Below are 12,628 nucleotides of genomic sequence, written 5' to 3'. Positions count from 1 at the left end.
CATTACATTTCTTATTTATGTTTACAATATTCATTTCTATGTATATGTCTTTTTCGTTTTATTCTGTTGCCTATGTATTTTTCTGTGTATGTTGACATTTTTTGATGTTCAGACTTTCAGGGCACAAAGGTTTAGAAACATATAAGTAGAAGTGAAACAGTAATCAGGCTCAGATTTACATCACAGGAGCCTATAGGCACAGATGTCCTGGCACCTTAGACTTAGCCCTCCATGAACCTACAAACCCCCATTGAACCGCACCTGAAGTGTGCTGGCTGGCCCAGCTGTCACTTCTACCTACTTCCCTTGCCTGTCATAGGTAATTGCAGATGTCCCTTAGCATTAGGTTTCCAGAAGTACCCTCAGTATTAAGCAGCTAGAGGAGCCCCCAAGTAGCAAGGGGAACCTCAGCATTAAAGGAATACTATCGATACCCAAGTGTTCTAAAATGACAATGTACAAATAATGTCTAAGTAGCTGTGTAAACATTTTCCTACGTTTCATGTTAAATATCAGAGGCAAAAGCTGTAATTTATTGAGGGTAGGATTTAGCTATATTGGAACAAATCAATTGCAGAAGGGGTGTCTGCTTGAATGCACAGCCAGAGTTGCATATCAGACTACAAAAAGCAAATATCAAACATATCAAACTCTGAAAGCAAAAACAGTATGGAAAGCTGTGACAATTAGTTACATTTCCTCTGTTCTCTTCAGACACGTCAGTCAGAAACACAGGAGCTGCAGCTGTTGGGACCTCTCTCTCTCTCTCTCTCTCTCTCTCTCTCTCTCTCTCTCTCTCTCTCTCTCTCTCTCTGTCACACAAGCAAGAAGTTTTGAATCACAGAGCTACACAGAGTTAACTGATCAAGTGTGAGGTGAATTTCCCCTCTCCTCATGGCTCAGTCAGCCGGCAGTTTTGGCGTCAGTAAAGTTTGAATGTATTTTGATAACAGTAAACAAAGGAGTTGCTATTAAAATGTATACACCAGTACTTAGCAGCACTTCCCAAACAATTCCTGTGTCAATTGAAAAAAATATGTGAATCGATAGTATTCCTTTAAGTAGCTAGAGGTGCCCCTGACTGAAGGGAGATCTGACCAGTGGATGGGCGAGACCCGGGTGAGTAACCTCTCATTTACGCTCTGCTCGGGACTCTGCATAGGGAAGAAGGGAGGCGCTCAGGGAGGGGAGTGAGCCGCCTTTCCATCAGCAGGCACTTGTAGGCATGTGCCTACAGTGCCTTATGGTAAATCCGGCCCTGACAGTAATTTAAGCAGGCCATACCATACACACATCAATTTTCCAGGGAATATATTGCAAGAATATGACTGATCTTGGCCTAAAATAAAGCGGAAGTACTCATCGGACAGGACAGATAATCTAGGCCAATCAGGGCGGGGCAGGCTTGCATTTACAGGTTAATATATTAGTTTGTATCAAAGCACAGGAAGTATGAGGGAGCAACTACTGTACTAAGTACATGTAGGCCCTTATTTAATTCTCTTTTTATCCTAAGTTTTCTCCTAGGAAATAGTTTGTCATCTTCTGTTTAAAATAACTTTTCACCACTCTGCAATTAAGAAGTACCAAAAAGTGGGTGAAAAAGTACTGTGTAAATTATTTTGAGCATTTTCTTGCTTGCTGGTGGCTTAAAGGGGATTTTATTGATTTTATTGATAAGGTTTGAAAATTTCACCTAGGAGAAAACTCAAGAGAAAAAGTTCATTGAATTGCGGCCATAGTGTGCAACAAAGGCAACACTGTGAGTTAAAGGGACGAGCACCACTCATGGGTATGCCTTTAAGACTCCGACCAGTACTGCAAAGTACTTAAAGATGCGTACCATTCTGTAGCTTGTGCTCGAATTTTCATTCGATTTCAATTTAAATATCGCGGCTGCCATCTTGGCTATGTTGTAACTTCCGGGTCACCCCTGTCCTCTCTGTTAGAGAAGTGCATTTATTTATTTATTTAAGCATTTATATAGCGTCGACATATTACGCAGCGCTGTACAGAGTATATTGTCTTGTCACTAACTGTCCCTCAGATGGGCTCACAATCTAGTCACAATCCAGTCCTAGTGCATCACTGAATGCAGCAGGAAGAGGAAGTGACATGCATGGCCATTGCAAGAGGCTCCTCCAGAGGGGTCATAGCACAACTTTGTTGGAAGTCGTGTGTCTTAGAAGGCATGCCCATGAGAGGTGCTCGGAATCCCTTTAACATAGCTGCTGTCCTCTCAGGTGCAATATTCATGACACAGTCTTTAATGCTATGAGAATTGTGCACCTTGTGCCTGGCTGCCTGTGTTGTTTTGTGCTAGGAGCCAGTGACAGAGCTTGCTGTACCTCATGTTCCTGAACTAGTAACAGTAAGCTTGCAGCCTCCTCAGTAACAGAAATACACAGTGCATATTGACAGGCTAATGTGTATAAGCACTATTGGTTACATATGTGGAGACAGATGGTACTTTATCATCTGAGTTTTCTGACTTGTATTAGACAACTTTTTTTTTTAAACTGCCTGAAATGGCCGCCACAGTATATCTACATTTGGAATACACACTGAGGAAATTCAAAGAATCACTGATGTCACTTTTCATACAATTAAACACTAATATTTACTTGAGTTTAGATGATGCTTTTACCTCGTTAATAAGGGGGATGTGAAAGTCCACAGTAAAGAGTTTTGTGTGATTTTAGCTACAGAGGCAGATGATTTGTCTTTTCATGTCTTCCAGGTGATTCATGTAACTGGACGTCTGCGTCTCCGTGTGTCTTTGTCTCATGGGCGTACTGGGCCAGGACAGGTGATGGGTTTAGTAGTTGTGGCTCATGCTCTCCCTCCCCCTACCATCAATGAAGTCCGCATCGACTGCCACATGTTTGTTACACGTGTCAACATGGACCTCAATATTATATACTGTGAAAATAGGTATGTGACCTCATAGACTACGGGCCTCATAATTGGAACACATTGCATGTTGTAAAACACTTTTTACTATATGGGTTATGTACTATTGCGCATTTCAGGCTTTTCTTTTTAACTTTTCCACTTCTTGCATCAAAATACAAGAAGCCATACGCTATATATTATATATTATTTTATTATCTGCAGCTGAAGCACATATATTTGTAGATTACTATGGTTTATATGTCATTTCTGAAAGATGACTAACCAATCAGTTGCTGCTTTCTTAGTTCTTCCAGCCCCAGTAATCAGCTCAGCTGATCATGGGATTCATCTCAAAACTATAGCAGGTATCACATTTTCCTCACAGATGAGTCTGCTGGTAGACTTGCTTTAATGCAACAGTCCTCAAACTCTGGCCTGCTTCACCCCATCCCACCTTTCTGCAGATATCAATATGCAGGGGTGAGATGGTTAGTAGTTATCTACTCAGAGTCCTCTTCAGAGCTGCTGCATCATGCCATGCATAATCATTGTGCCAGTGATGGAGTGTCAGGAAGTCAAAAGCACAATACTAAAGCTGTTTCAAGCAGGTAACTATTTTACTTCAAATGCTTGCACAACAGTCTCTGCTGGGAGAATGAAATGGAGTTAGGCAACTGCAGATAAACTGGGGCACAATATTGGAAGACACTATAACAGGGATCACTGTAACAGGGGACTATTAGGCTGGGAACACAGTACAACTTTTATGTAGTATGAGAGCTCACCTACACAATCTATTTATAGTATTCAAACTGTATTAGTCTTCATACTACATGGATGTATTAAAATTGGCCAGTCAAGATTGTGATGTGTGTAGCAGGCTTTAGAGACAGCTGGACAGACAATTGGCCAAAACAGTCACAAACAATAGTTTCTTGTGACAAAGAAAATCGTGTGCATGGCCCATTTGTAAAGATTATTGTGCACAGTATATCATAATAATCTCAGAATAAATAATACATACACACTTCCATTTACAAGGATTGTGAGAGAGGAGGGCAATGCATGTGCTACCACAGCCTAGCTGCAGCCTGAACACTGCATGTGGTGGCATTTTTCAACCGTGCTGTACCTCACCGACTCTTATCCACCACAGTGTGTGCTGAGCCACTGGCTACTGGGCAGCAGTTCGAGAGCAGCAGGAATACACATGTGAATGGTCCCTATGGTAGGACATTTCATGTAAGATTTACTACAATTTACTTATAGAAGACTTTCTATGTTTAAAATTAGGAACAAAAACTGACTACTGACAACTCATCAGTCTCGACAGACTCAAGTAGTGATGTTAAGGCAATTTACACATAGCTGTAGAAGCAAATGTGGCAGCAGACTCTGCTATAAAGGAAACACATTAATAATTTGAGTTGTAGGCCCCTTTTACACTTACCGAGATGTAGCCAAACAGCATGATTGTACCACACTCATTTCCTGAAATGTACTGACGATCAGTTTTCGATCATTAACTATGTGTGTATGAAGTCTAAGATTGTGGAAGCTAATTAATCAATTTCAGAAACATACAAATAAAAATACCTGAAAATGAAGCATGTATAGCATATAGAATGACGTATGCTGTATGTACTACAGACCTTTTCTTATTTTGTAACTAAGTGGTCGGTTTATTTTGTGGATTAGAAAGGGAAACCTCTCCGTAGTAGTGAGGTTTTAGTAATTTGATGTAATGTTCCATAAAAGATTACTCCCACTGCAGCTCTCGTGCTTTGAGTCCACCAGGAAAAAAGCTTTATATAAATGTTCTGTGCCTTGTCTAAATCCCCACCTGGACTGCAGAGAGGCGATACAATTGGGGGGGGGGGGCTGCCTGTTCATTCAGAAACATCTGCTAAAACAGAGATACAGTCATTGGTCAGTGGCCATTGTCCCAAACTGACATATTATTATTATTATTATTACTGGTTTATAAAGCGGCAACATATTCTTTGGCGCTGTACAAAGTAAGAAACGAACATGGAGTACATAAGAACAGACAAATGGTGTACACCAATATACATTATTGGTGACAAAATATAGAATCAATTCAACAATAATGCATATACATATATGTACTGCAGCACTTTTCAAAGTATTATCTGTAAATAGAGCAGCTACGGGATACCTATAGAAAGCAACAATTCAGATGCTCCATAGATACAGTATGTTTTAGCTTGGTTTTGACATTTCACTATATAATTATATTGTAACCACTGGGTGGCACTGCTCCACTGATTTTTATGTACATAATATTTAGTCTTCAGCATGCTAAGTACCAGGACAAATAACAATTGTTTTGTTATAAGGACTGTCTAGAAAACAGTGGTCCTTTATGAACTTTTACTTGGGGAAAGAATTTGAACGCAGGAATTTAAGAATAGACCCAGATAATTTGAAGCAGATTTCAACCATTTAAAAAAAATGTTTTAGACTTTAAAGTTTAATCTCTGTAGCAGTACTGGCCATGCTGTGATGATACCATCCTTCCCTAATCCAGGGGAACTATAAAACTGATTTACTTAAAATCAGCCAATCATTGATGTTGTGTAGGGAGGTAAGTACAAGCTCTGCTTCTAAGTGCATACCCACAGCTAGGAATAATGATATGGGCTGTTAAGTGTTTGTGTCTACATATTATTGTTGTTGCATTTTTATATAGTATCAATGTCTTTCACATGGATTTTACAGAGTTCATAGTTGTGTCACTAAATGTCCCTCTGGGTAGCTCACAATCCATATCATTGTTTCAGTACAGTATTCCTACATTAGCTAAGTCTTAGGGAACAAATTATTTTATCAGTGTCTTTTTTGGGATGTGGGAGGGAACCTGGTGACCAGAGGAAACCCAAGCGAACACCGGGGAAAACATACAAACTCCCTGCAGACCTAACCGAGATTCAAATCTGGCATTTTTGCACTGTAAAGCTGTGAAGGGCACACATGCCACTTCTCCCCCATTGCAAGAGCATTGGTTCTATACATAAGTCAATGCAGGAGAGCCCACTGGAGCAATTGCGATTAGACATATTGCAATCTTCAGTCCTGCAGATTGCCGTGATTGCACTCCAATGCCAAACATAGGAACGCTTCAAAATCACTTTTTTAATTGCTGTACAAAAGCGATTTGGCAGCGATTTCACTACACGAACTACAAAAAATGCACTAACATAAAATTGCTTCTAAAAGCGACAGAAATCACTGTACAAAACTCTAGCATAAATGATCAGTGATCGTGATAGCGATTAGCGATCTGTAATGGGTGTCTGGCCTTACTCTGTGTTTGTACTAATAGAAAAGTTTGCTGCTTCCTGCATGAAAAGTGTGCTTCTGAAATGTTTCCACTTCTTGCAAAATGTTCCCTCTCCCCTTCCTGCGTGTATAGTGTCCCTCTGTACTCTGATCACTATCATTACCAGCACTTCCATCTATGCAGTCATAAGAAAACGAAAGTACACCTACTTTCAATTCTAAGGTTTTATGTATCAAGGCACAAAGTAAAATCATTTGTTTTTGGTTTTTTTTTAAATCAGGGTTTAAAATTATGTAAATCTAATCTGGGGAGTACAGCAACACACAACAAGGTCCACTGTTACTATTTAAAAAAGATAAAGCCAAACAGTAGAACCCACGTGTAAAAAACTAAGCATACCTCATGATTCCATAGCTTGTAGAACCACTTTTAGGAGCAATAAGTTAAAGTAATTGTTTTCTGTATAATAATATCATTGGGAAGGAATCTTGGCCCTCTTGTTTACAACATTGTTCCAGTTCATTGAGGACTGCAGACATTTGTTTATGCAAAGCCCTCTTCAAGATTCACCACAGTGTTTCAATTGGGTTGAAATCTAGTCTTTGACTAGGGGCACTGCAACACCTTGATTATGTTTTCATATATAATACACAAAATGTGAGCGGCCACTGTAATGAAAACACACTACCCCTTGATGAAGGAGATGCCATTGTGTACTACATACTGTGCAATCAATTCAAAAACACATAGCTGCTTCATGCGTGTGAAAAACTTTAATATAATTGACAGAACAAATCTAGTGTGGCTGGGTAGTACACCATAGTAGCCTAGCCTCAATTCACTAAGCTTAACTCCTGTCTTTAATAACTCTTCTGAGCTGTTTTACAGTTATCACAATTGTATCACCATGGTGATAACTGTAAAATAGCTCAGAAGAGTTATTAAAGACAGGAGTTAAGCTTAGTGAATTGAGGCTATCTAAAAACAGCCTTAAAAACTATGCAGAGTACGGTAAGTGCTTTAAACTGGTTCTCCACAGACAATCACCAAAGTTACTTTCTGAACTGCCCAGTGCATGCCTATGCAGTCTCAGCAAATGTCACTGCTCAGAATCGGTCATATGTGGACCCTCCCCCAGCACACACCCAAGATGCCTCATACATACACACACAGTCCTGTTTGGATATACATCTGACTTTTGTATTGAGATGACTTGATCAGTAAGGGCTCATTTCCTCTAGTGCGGTGCGAATCGCCAGGATTCCACTGCTGACGAAATCGCATGCGGATGCGATTCCGCGTGCGTTTTTTGCCGCGATTTCGCATGCGATTTCGCATAGGCAGGGTATATGCGAATTCAACCATGTCACTGCCTGGTTCAATTTACATTCGTTTTCATGCAAATTCGCATGCGAAATCGCGGCAAAAAATGCATGTGCGTTTTCCCTATTAAATACATAGCCTGCGAATCGCCTGCATTCCTCACGCAAGCGAATTCTGCAGGCTCTACCGTGCAGAAAAATCCTGCACAGAAAAACGCAGGAAAAAACTGACAAGTAGAAACAGGGCCATCCACTTGTATTGGTTATGCGAATCCGCATGCAGAGAACGCATGCGGATTCGCTCTAGTGGAAACGGGCTCTAACTTGTAACTGCCACTTGTAGCCCTTGGTTGTCAGTTTGAATTGATGTTCTCAAACACTTTTAAAGTGTAGCCTTACACACATGTGGATAATCCAGTCAGATGTCATTCAGAAACACCTGATCTGCATGCTTGTTCACGGTTTGTGCCTAAAAGTATTAGAGGCAAGGGATCAGCAGGACAGCAAGGGAATCTGCATTGAATAAAAGGAAATAAATATGGCAGTCTCCTTATCACTCTCACTTTGGACCTGAACTCAGAACGTCCTCTCTGCTCTAAAAGAAACCCAACAACATATTTTTTTTTAACAAAAACAAATGTCTTTGTTACAGCTGATACAAATCCTAAAATAAATCTGCACTGTTTCTACTTCCTGATCTAAATCCAATCAATAATCTGTGGCAAGATCTAAAAACTGCTGTTCACAAATGCTGTCCATCTAATCTGGAGCTGTTTTGCAAAAAAGAATGGACAAGGATTTCAGTCTCTAGATGTGCAAAGCTGGTAGAGACATACCCTAAAAGACTGGCAGTTGTAATTGCAGCAAAAGGTGGTTCTGCAAAGTATTGACTCAGGGGGCTGAATAATTGCGCACACCCCACTTTGCAGTTATTTATTTGTAAAAAATGTTTGGAATGATGTATGATTTTCGTTCCACTTCTCACATGTACACCACTTTGTATTGGTCTTTCACGTGGAATTCCAATAAAATTGATGCATGTTTGTGGCAGTAATGTGACAAAATGTGGAAAACGTCAAGGGGGCCGAATACCTTTGCAACCCACTGTATGTTGGCTAGGAATCCAGCATGAGCATCCTTACACTCAGGCTGGTTTCATACTACGAAGTGGCGCTAGCGTTGCGGTGCAGCGTGCCTGCCACACCACATCGCACAGTGTTCCCTGTCTGGCACCTGTCCAAACAGGAAGTGACGCGCTTGAGGTCACTTCCTGTTTCGGATATGCGGAAGTGCATGGAAGTGTATTGTAAAAATGTAAACGTGCTTAAAGAACCCTGCATTGCCATTGACTAACATGACTTCTGGGCCGACGCAGGTCACCACAGGAGCCGCACGGTAACGTCGGTATGCGCTAGTGTTAAATCAGCACTTCCGGCGCAGCGTACTGCAATGTTGGAAGTATGAACTTCCCCATAGACTTTCATTAGGCTGTGGTAGCAGTGCGTCAATTTGATGCACCGCCCCAGTGTGAAAGGGCCCTAAGGTGTGCGGTTCTTTTCTGCATATGTCTGGCTTAAAGGACACCTAAAGTGAGAGGGATATGGAGGATGCCATATTTATTTTATTTTAAGCAATACAATTTGCCTGGTGTTCTGCTGATCTCTTTGGCTTCAGTAGTGTCTGAGACAAGCATGTGGAAAATCTAGTTTGACTTAAGTCAGAGTGCCTGATCTGCATGCTTGTTTAGGGTCTATGGCTAAACATATTAGAGGAAGAGGATCAGCAGGACAGCCAGGCAACTGGTATTCATAAAAAGAAAATAAATATGTTAGCCTCCATATCCCATTTACTTCAGGTGTCTAACCATGTACTGGCTAACTTAACTTACGGTATCTTTAAATCCAGCTTCATGTGAAACTGAGTGAATTCCCTTAAACACCACACTGACAGCAATACAAACTCAACAACGATAAAAAGCATTCTATACCCTACATAAAACTAAAATGAAGTATTTGGTTAGCGTTTGGCTTAAAAAAACTAACTGAAGCTATAGGTTTATGGAGGCTGCCACATGTATTTCCTTTTAAAGGATACCTGTAGCCACCTGAAGAAGTTACATACTCACCTAAGAAGAGGGAAGGCTCTGAATCTCTGCATCCCCCTCGTTCCAACGCCAGGCCCTTGTTGCAACATTCCATCTTTAATGTAGAAGAAGCCTTTGGGCCAGTCTCTGAGTACTTCCAAAGAAGAATGACTCTGTACTGCGCACACCCAAGGGCAGACTCACACATGCGCAGTGCAGAGCCGAGGAGACCCAAAGACGCAGGTGGTGGGAAATTTGAACAGGTGACAGCAGGGAAATGCGATCCAGAGCCTTTCCTCTGCTTAAAAAGACTCTGTAATGGAAAAAAGTTCCCTTGGGGGTACTCACCTCTGTACGGGGAAGTCTCTGGACCCTATCAAGGCATCCCCGTACTCCTGTGTCCCACGCCGGTCTCGCTGCAGCCCACGGAATGCACCGCCGACAATTTGTTAGGCTGTGCAATATTTACCTTTTCTGGCTCCAACGAGGGAGCTGTTGTGGCTCTCTGCTTGGAAATAGGCGGAAATAGCCGATCTTTGTCAGGTCCGCACTACTACGCAGGCGCAGGAGACTTGCGCCTGCGCAGTAGAGTGGACCGTCAGAGATACTGCACCTGTACTGGAGCTGGGAAGGTAAATATTTACATCCCCGCTGTTTGGGGAGCTTTATCGCCGCCGCCGTGGGACACAGGAGGACGGGGAAGCCTCAATAGTATCCGGAGGCTTCCCCTACCCGAGGTGAGTACCTCCCAGGGGAACTTTTTTCGTTACAGATTTTCTTTAATAATAATAAGGTATGTTACTTTTTTAAATTCAGGTGGCTACAGATATCGTTTAAGGAACACTGCTTGCCTGACAGTCACACTGATCATTCTGGCATCAGTAGTGTCTGAATTTCAAACCTGAAACAAGCATGCAGCTAATCTTGTCAGATTTTTGTCAGAAACATCCTATATGTATGCTTGTTCAGAGTCTATGGCTAATGATATTAGAGGCAGAGGATCAGCAGGACAGCCAGGCAACTGGTATTGTTTAAAATTATATAAATATGGCAGCTTCCATATTCTTCTCTCTTTAGTTTTCCTTTAACATCTGAAGATCTAATTATTGTAAACTTATTGAAGAAAAGGGAATCGATTAAGGGCCGGTTCACACGGACGGCAGGCGGCGTTGGGGCGGCCAGGAAGTCGCGTCGTCCTGTGACGTCCCGTTCGGTGGCGGCGGTACAGAGATCGTCGCGATCGGCGTTTCTCGTCCCCGCAGGGAGACATGAAGATGCGCCGGCTAGCCGTCCCTAGACGTTGCATGCGGCTTCTAGGGATGGCCAAAACGATGCGTTAAATCGGGATCAGAACGCCGCGTTTATGCAATCGACGGTAATCGACGGTAACCGCGCAATGCTAAACGCTCCTATTCACTTGAATGGGAGAGTTTAGCCGATGGGTCCCGAACGCTTGACGGTAGACGCCGCCAAGCGTCCGTGTGAACCGGCCCTAAAAGATGTCCTGCTGTGTGTACTCTGGTTGAGCATCAGATACTTTACAAAGTAACCTGCAGAGTCCGCTGTAATTACACATACATTATAGGCTTATCTAGCAATAAAGAGCACTGGATTAATATACATGTCTCTCTTCAGTGTGGCACAGGCACATTTCAGCTTCACCATGTGTCACTGTGCTTCAGAGCCCAACAGCTGTTACTGTATTTATCTCATCAAATACAAAGACGTCTGTCCTATTAGTGAGGTTACAATTAAAAATCAACTTGGTTCAAACTTCTTCAGAGTATTTAGAGACATAGGGCTTGATTCACAAAGCCGTGCAAACTGTTTAGCACGGGTGTGCTAAACAGTTAGCACGTGAAGTGCCGTTCGCTGCGATTTGCGCGATCGCGGACTTTTGCGCGCGCAAAAGTCAGCGAACGGCACTTCACGTGCTAACTGTTTAGCACACCCGTGCTAAACAGTTTGGACGGCTTTGTGAATCAAGCCCATAGTGATTGGTTTCTACTAGTAACATTAGTCCTGCTTTATTTTTTGTTATGGGTCCCTAGCAAAAGGCATTAAAGCACACCTGTCATTACAAGGCGTTTAAATACACCTGTCATAAGAGAAGTATACGGGCTGCCAGTAATCTTCCCTTAGGCTTTGTTTACATCTAAAATCGCAATTGCTGACGCCAGTGATGTTTTGCGATTTTGTGAGTGATTTTGGTGATTTTGGTATAGTGATTTCCCTAGCGCTTTTAAGAATAAATACATTCTATTTATTTTTTTGTGGGTCAAAGAGTTCACTTCCTGACTTGTGTCAGGAAGTAACAAATCAAATCCTTCTGCAAAAGCGCTTAGAAAAGCACTTTACAAAAAAATCGTACCACGCAAGGAAGCAGTAGCGTGCAATGTTACTTGCGCTGTCGCACTAAGCTGCGCTGCTTGAGCAATGCAGCTTAGTGAAGCAACCCCCACTGATTTGTCTGTGAGCTAGATGTAGCCATCAAAAGAGCCACATCTGTCTACCGAGCCATAGGTTCCCTACCCCTGCTATTGATGCTTTAAATAATGATAATCATTAACAAACTGTTCCCCATCCACTGCTTGCCCCTCTAATAATGTGGTTGTCCTTGGCAGGTTTTGGTGCACCATATCAATTATATATAGAGGGCTTGGAGGGGCCCAATGGTAAACATATAGTGGGGCCCAAAGCTCCTTCGCTACGCCACTTAAATTACATTGAAGTCATGGTGGAGCAGTCATAAGATAACCACTCATTATACTGTATTGACAGGTTTGCATTGCTTCACAGGATTTGGACAGGGGATCACTATGAGGGTCATGGCACCCATTTAGCGCTTGGCTGAGAATGCTATGGAGTTATGATCGGGTTTTCTTAATTCCTGACAGAAATTGTATCACAGCACACCACCAGAATAAACGACACTCTATTGTAGGTAAATCTGGCTGGACTGAAAATAAACGGCTATTGTGGGCAGTAAGGCATTGTTGGCACATATCCATACTTCTGTGTATG

At 42.0% G+C, this 12,628-nt stretch overlaps 1 protein-coding gene across 5 annotated transcripts in view; it reads left to right on the top strand.

Moving 5' to 3' along the window:
• NPAS3 (neuronal PAS domain protein 3) overlaps positions 1-12,628 on the top strand; it is a 634,738-nt gene that overhangs the window by 553,408 nt on the left and 68,702 nt on the right. For all 5 annotated transcript variants that reach the window (XM_068253452.1, XM_068253453.1, XM_068253454.1 and 2 more), the window contains one exon: positions 2,741-2,934. In XM_068253452.1, the coding sequence (XP_068109553.1) occupies positions 2,741-2,934 (194 nt within the window). The remainder of the gene's footprint in view (positions 1-2,740; positions 2,935-12,628) is intronic.

The sequence above is a fragment of the Hyperolius riggenbachi genome, chromosome 9 (genome assembly GCF_040937935.1).
Source record: "Hyperolius riggenbachi isolate aHypRig1 chromosome 9, aHypRig1.pri, whole genome shotgun sequence".
Lineage (NCBI taxonomy): Eukaryota > Metazoa > Chordata > Amphibia > Anura > Hyperoliidae > Hyperolius > Hyperolius riggenbachi.
The sequence above is the reverse complement of the archived record's forward strand: the minus strand, read 5'-3'. Positions and strand labels throughout refer to the sequence as shown.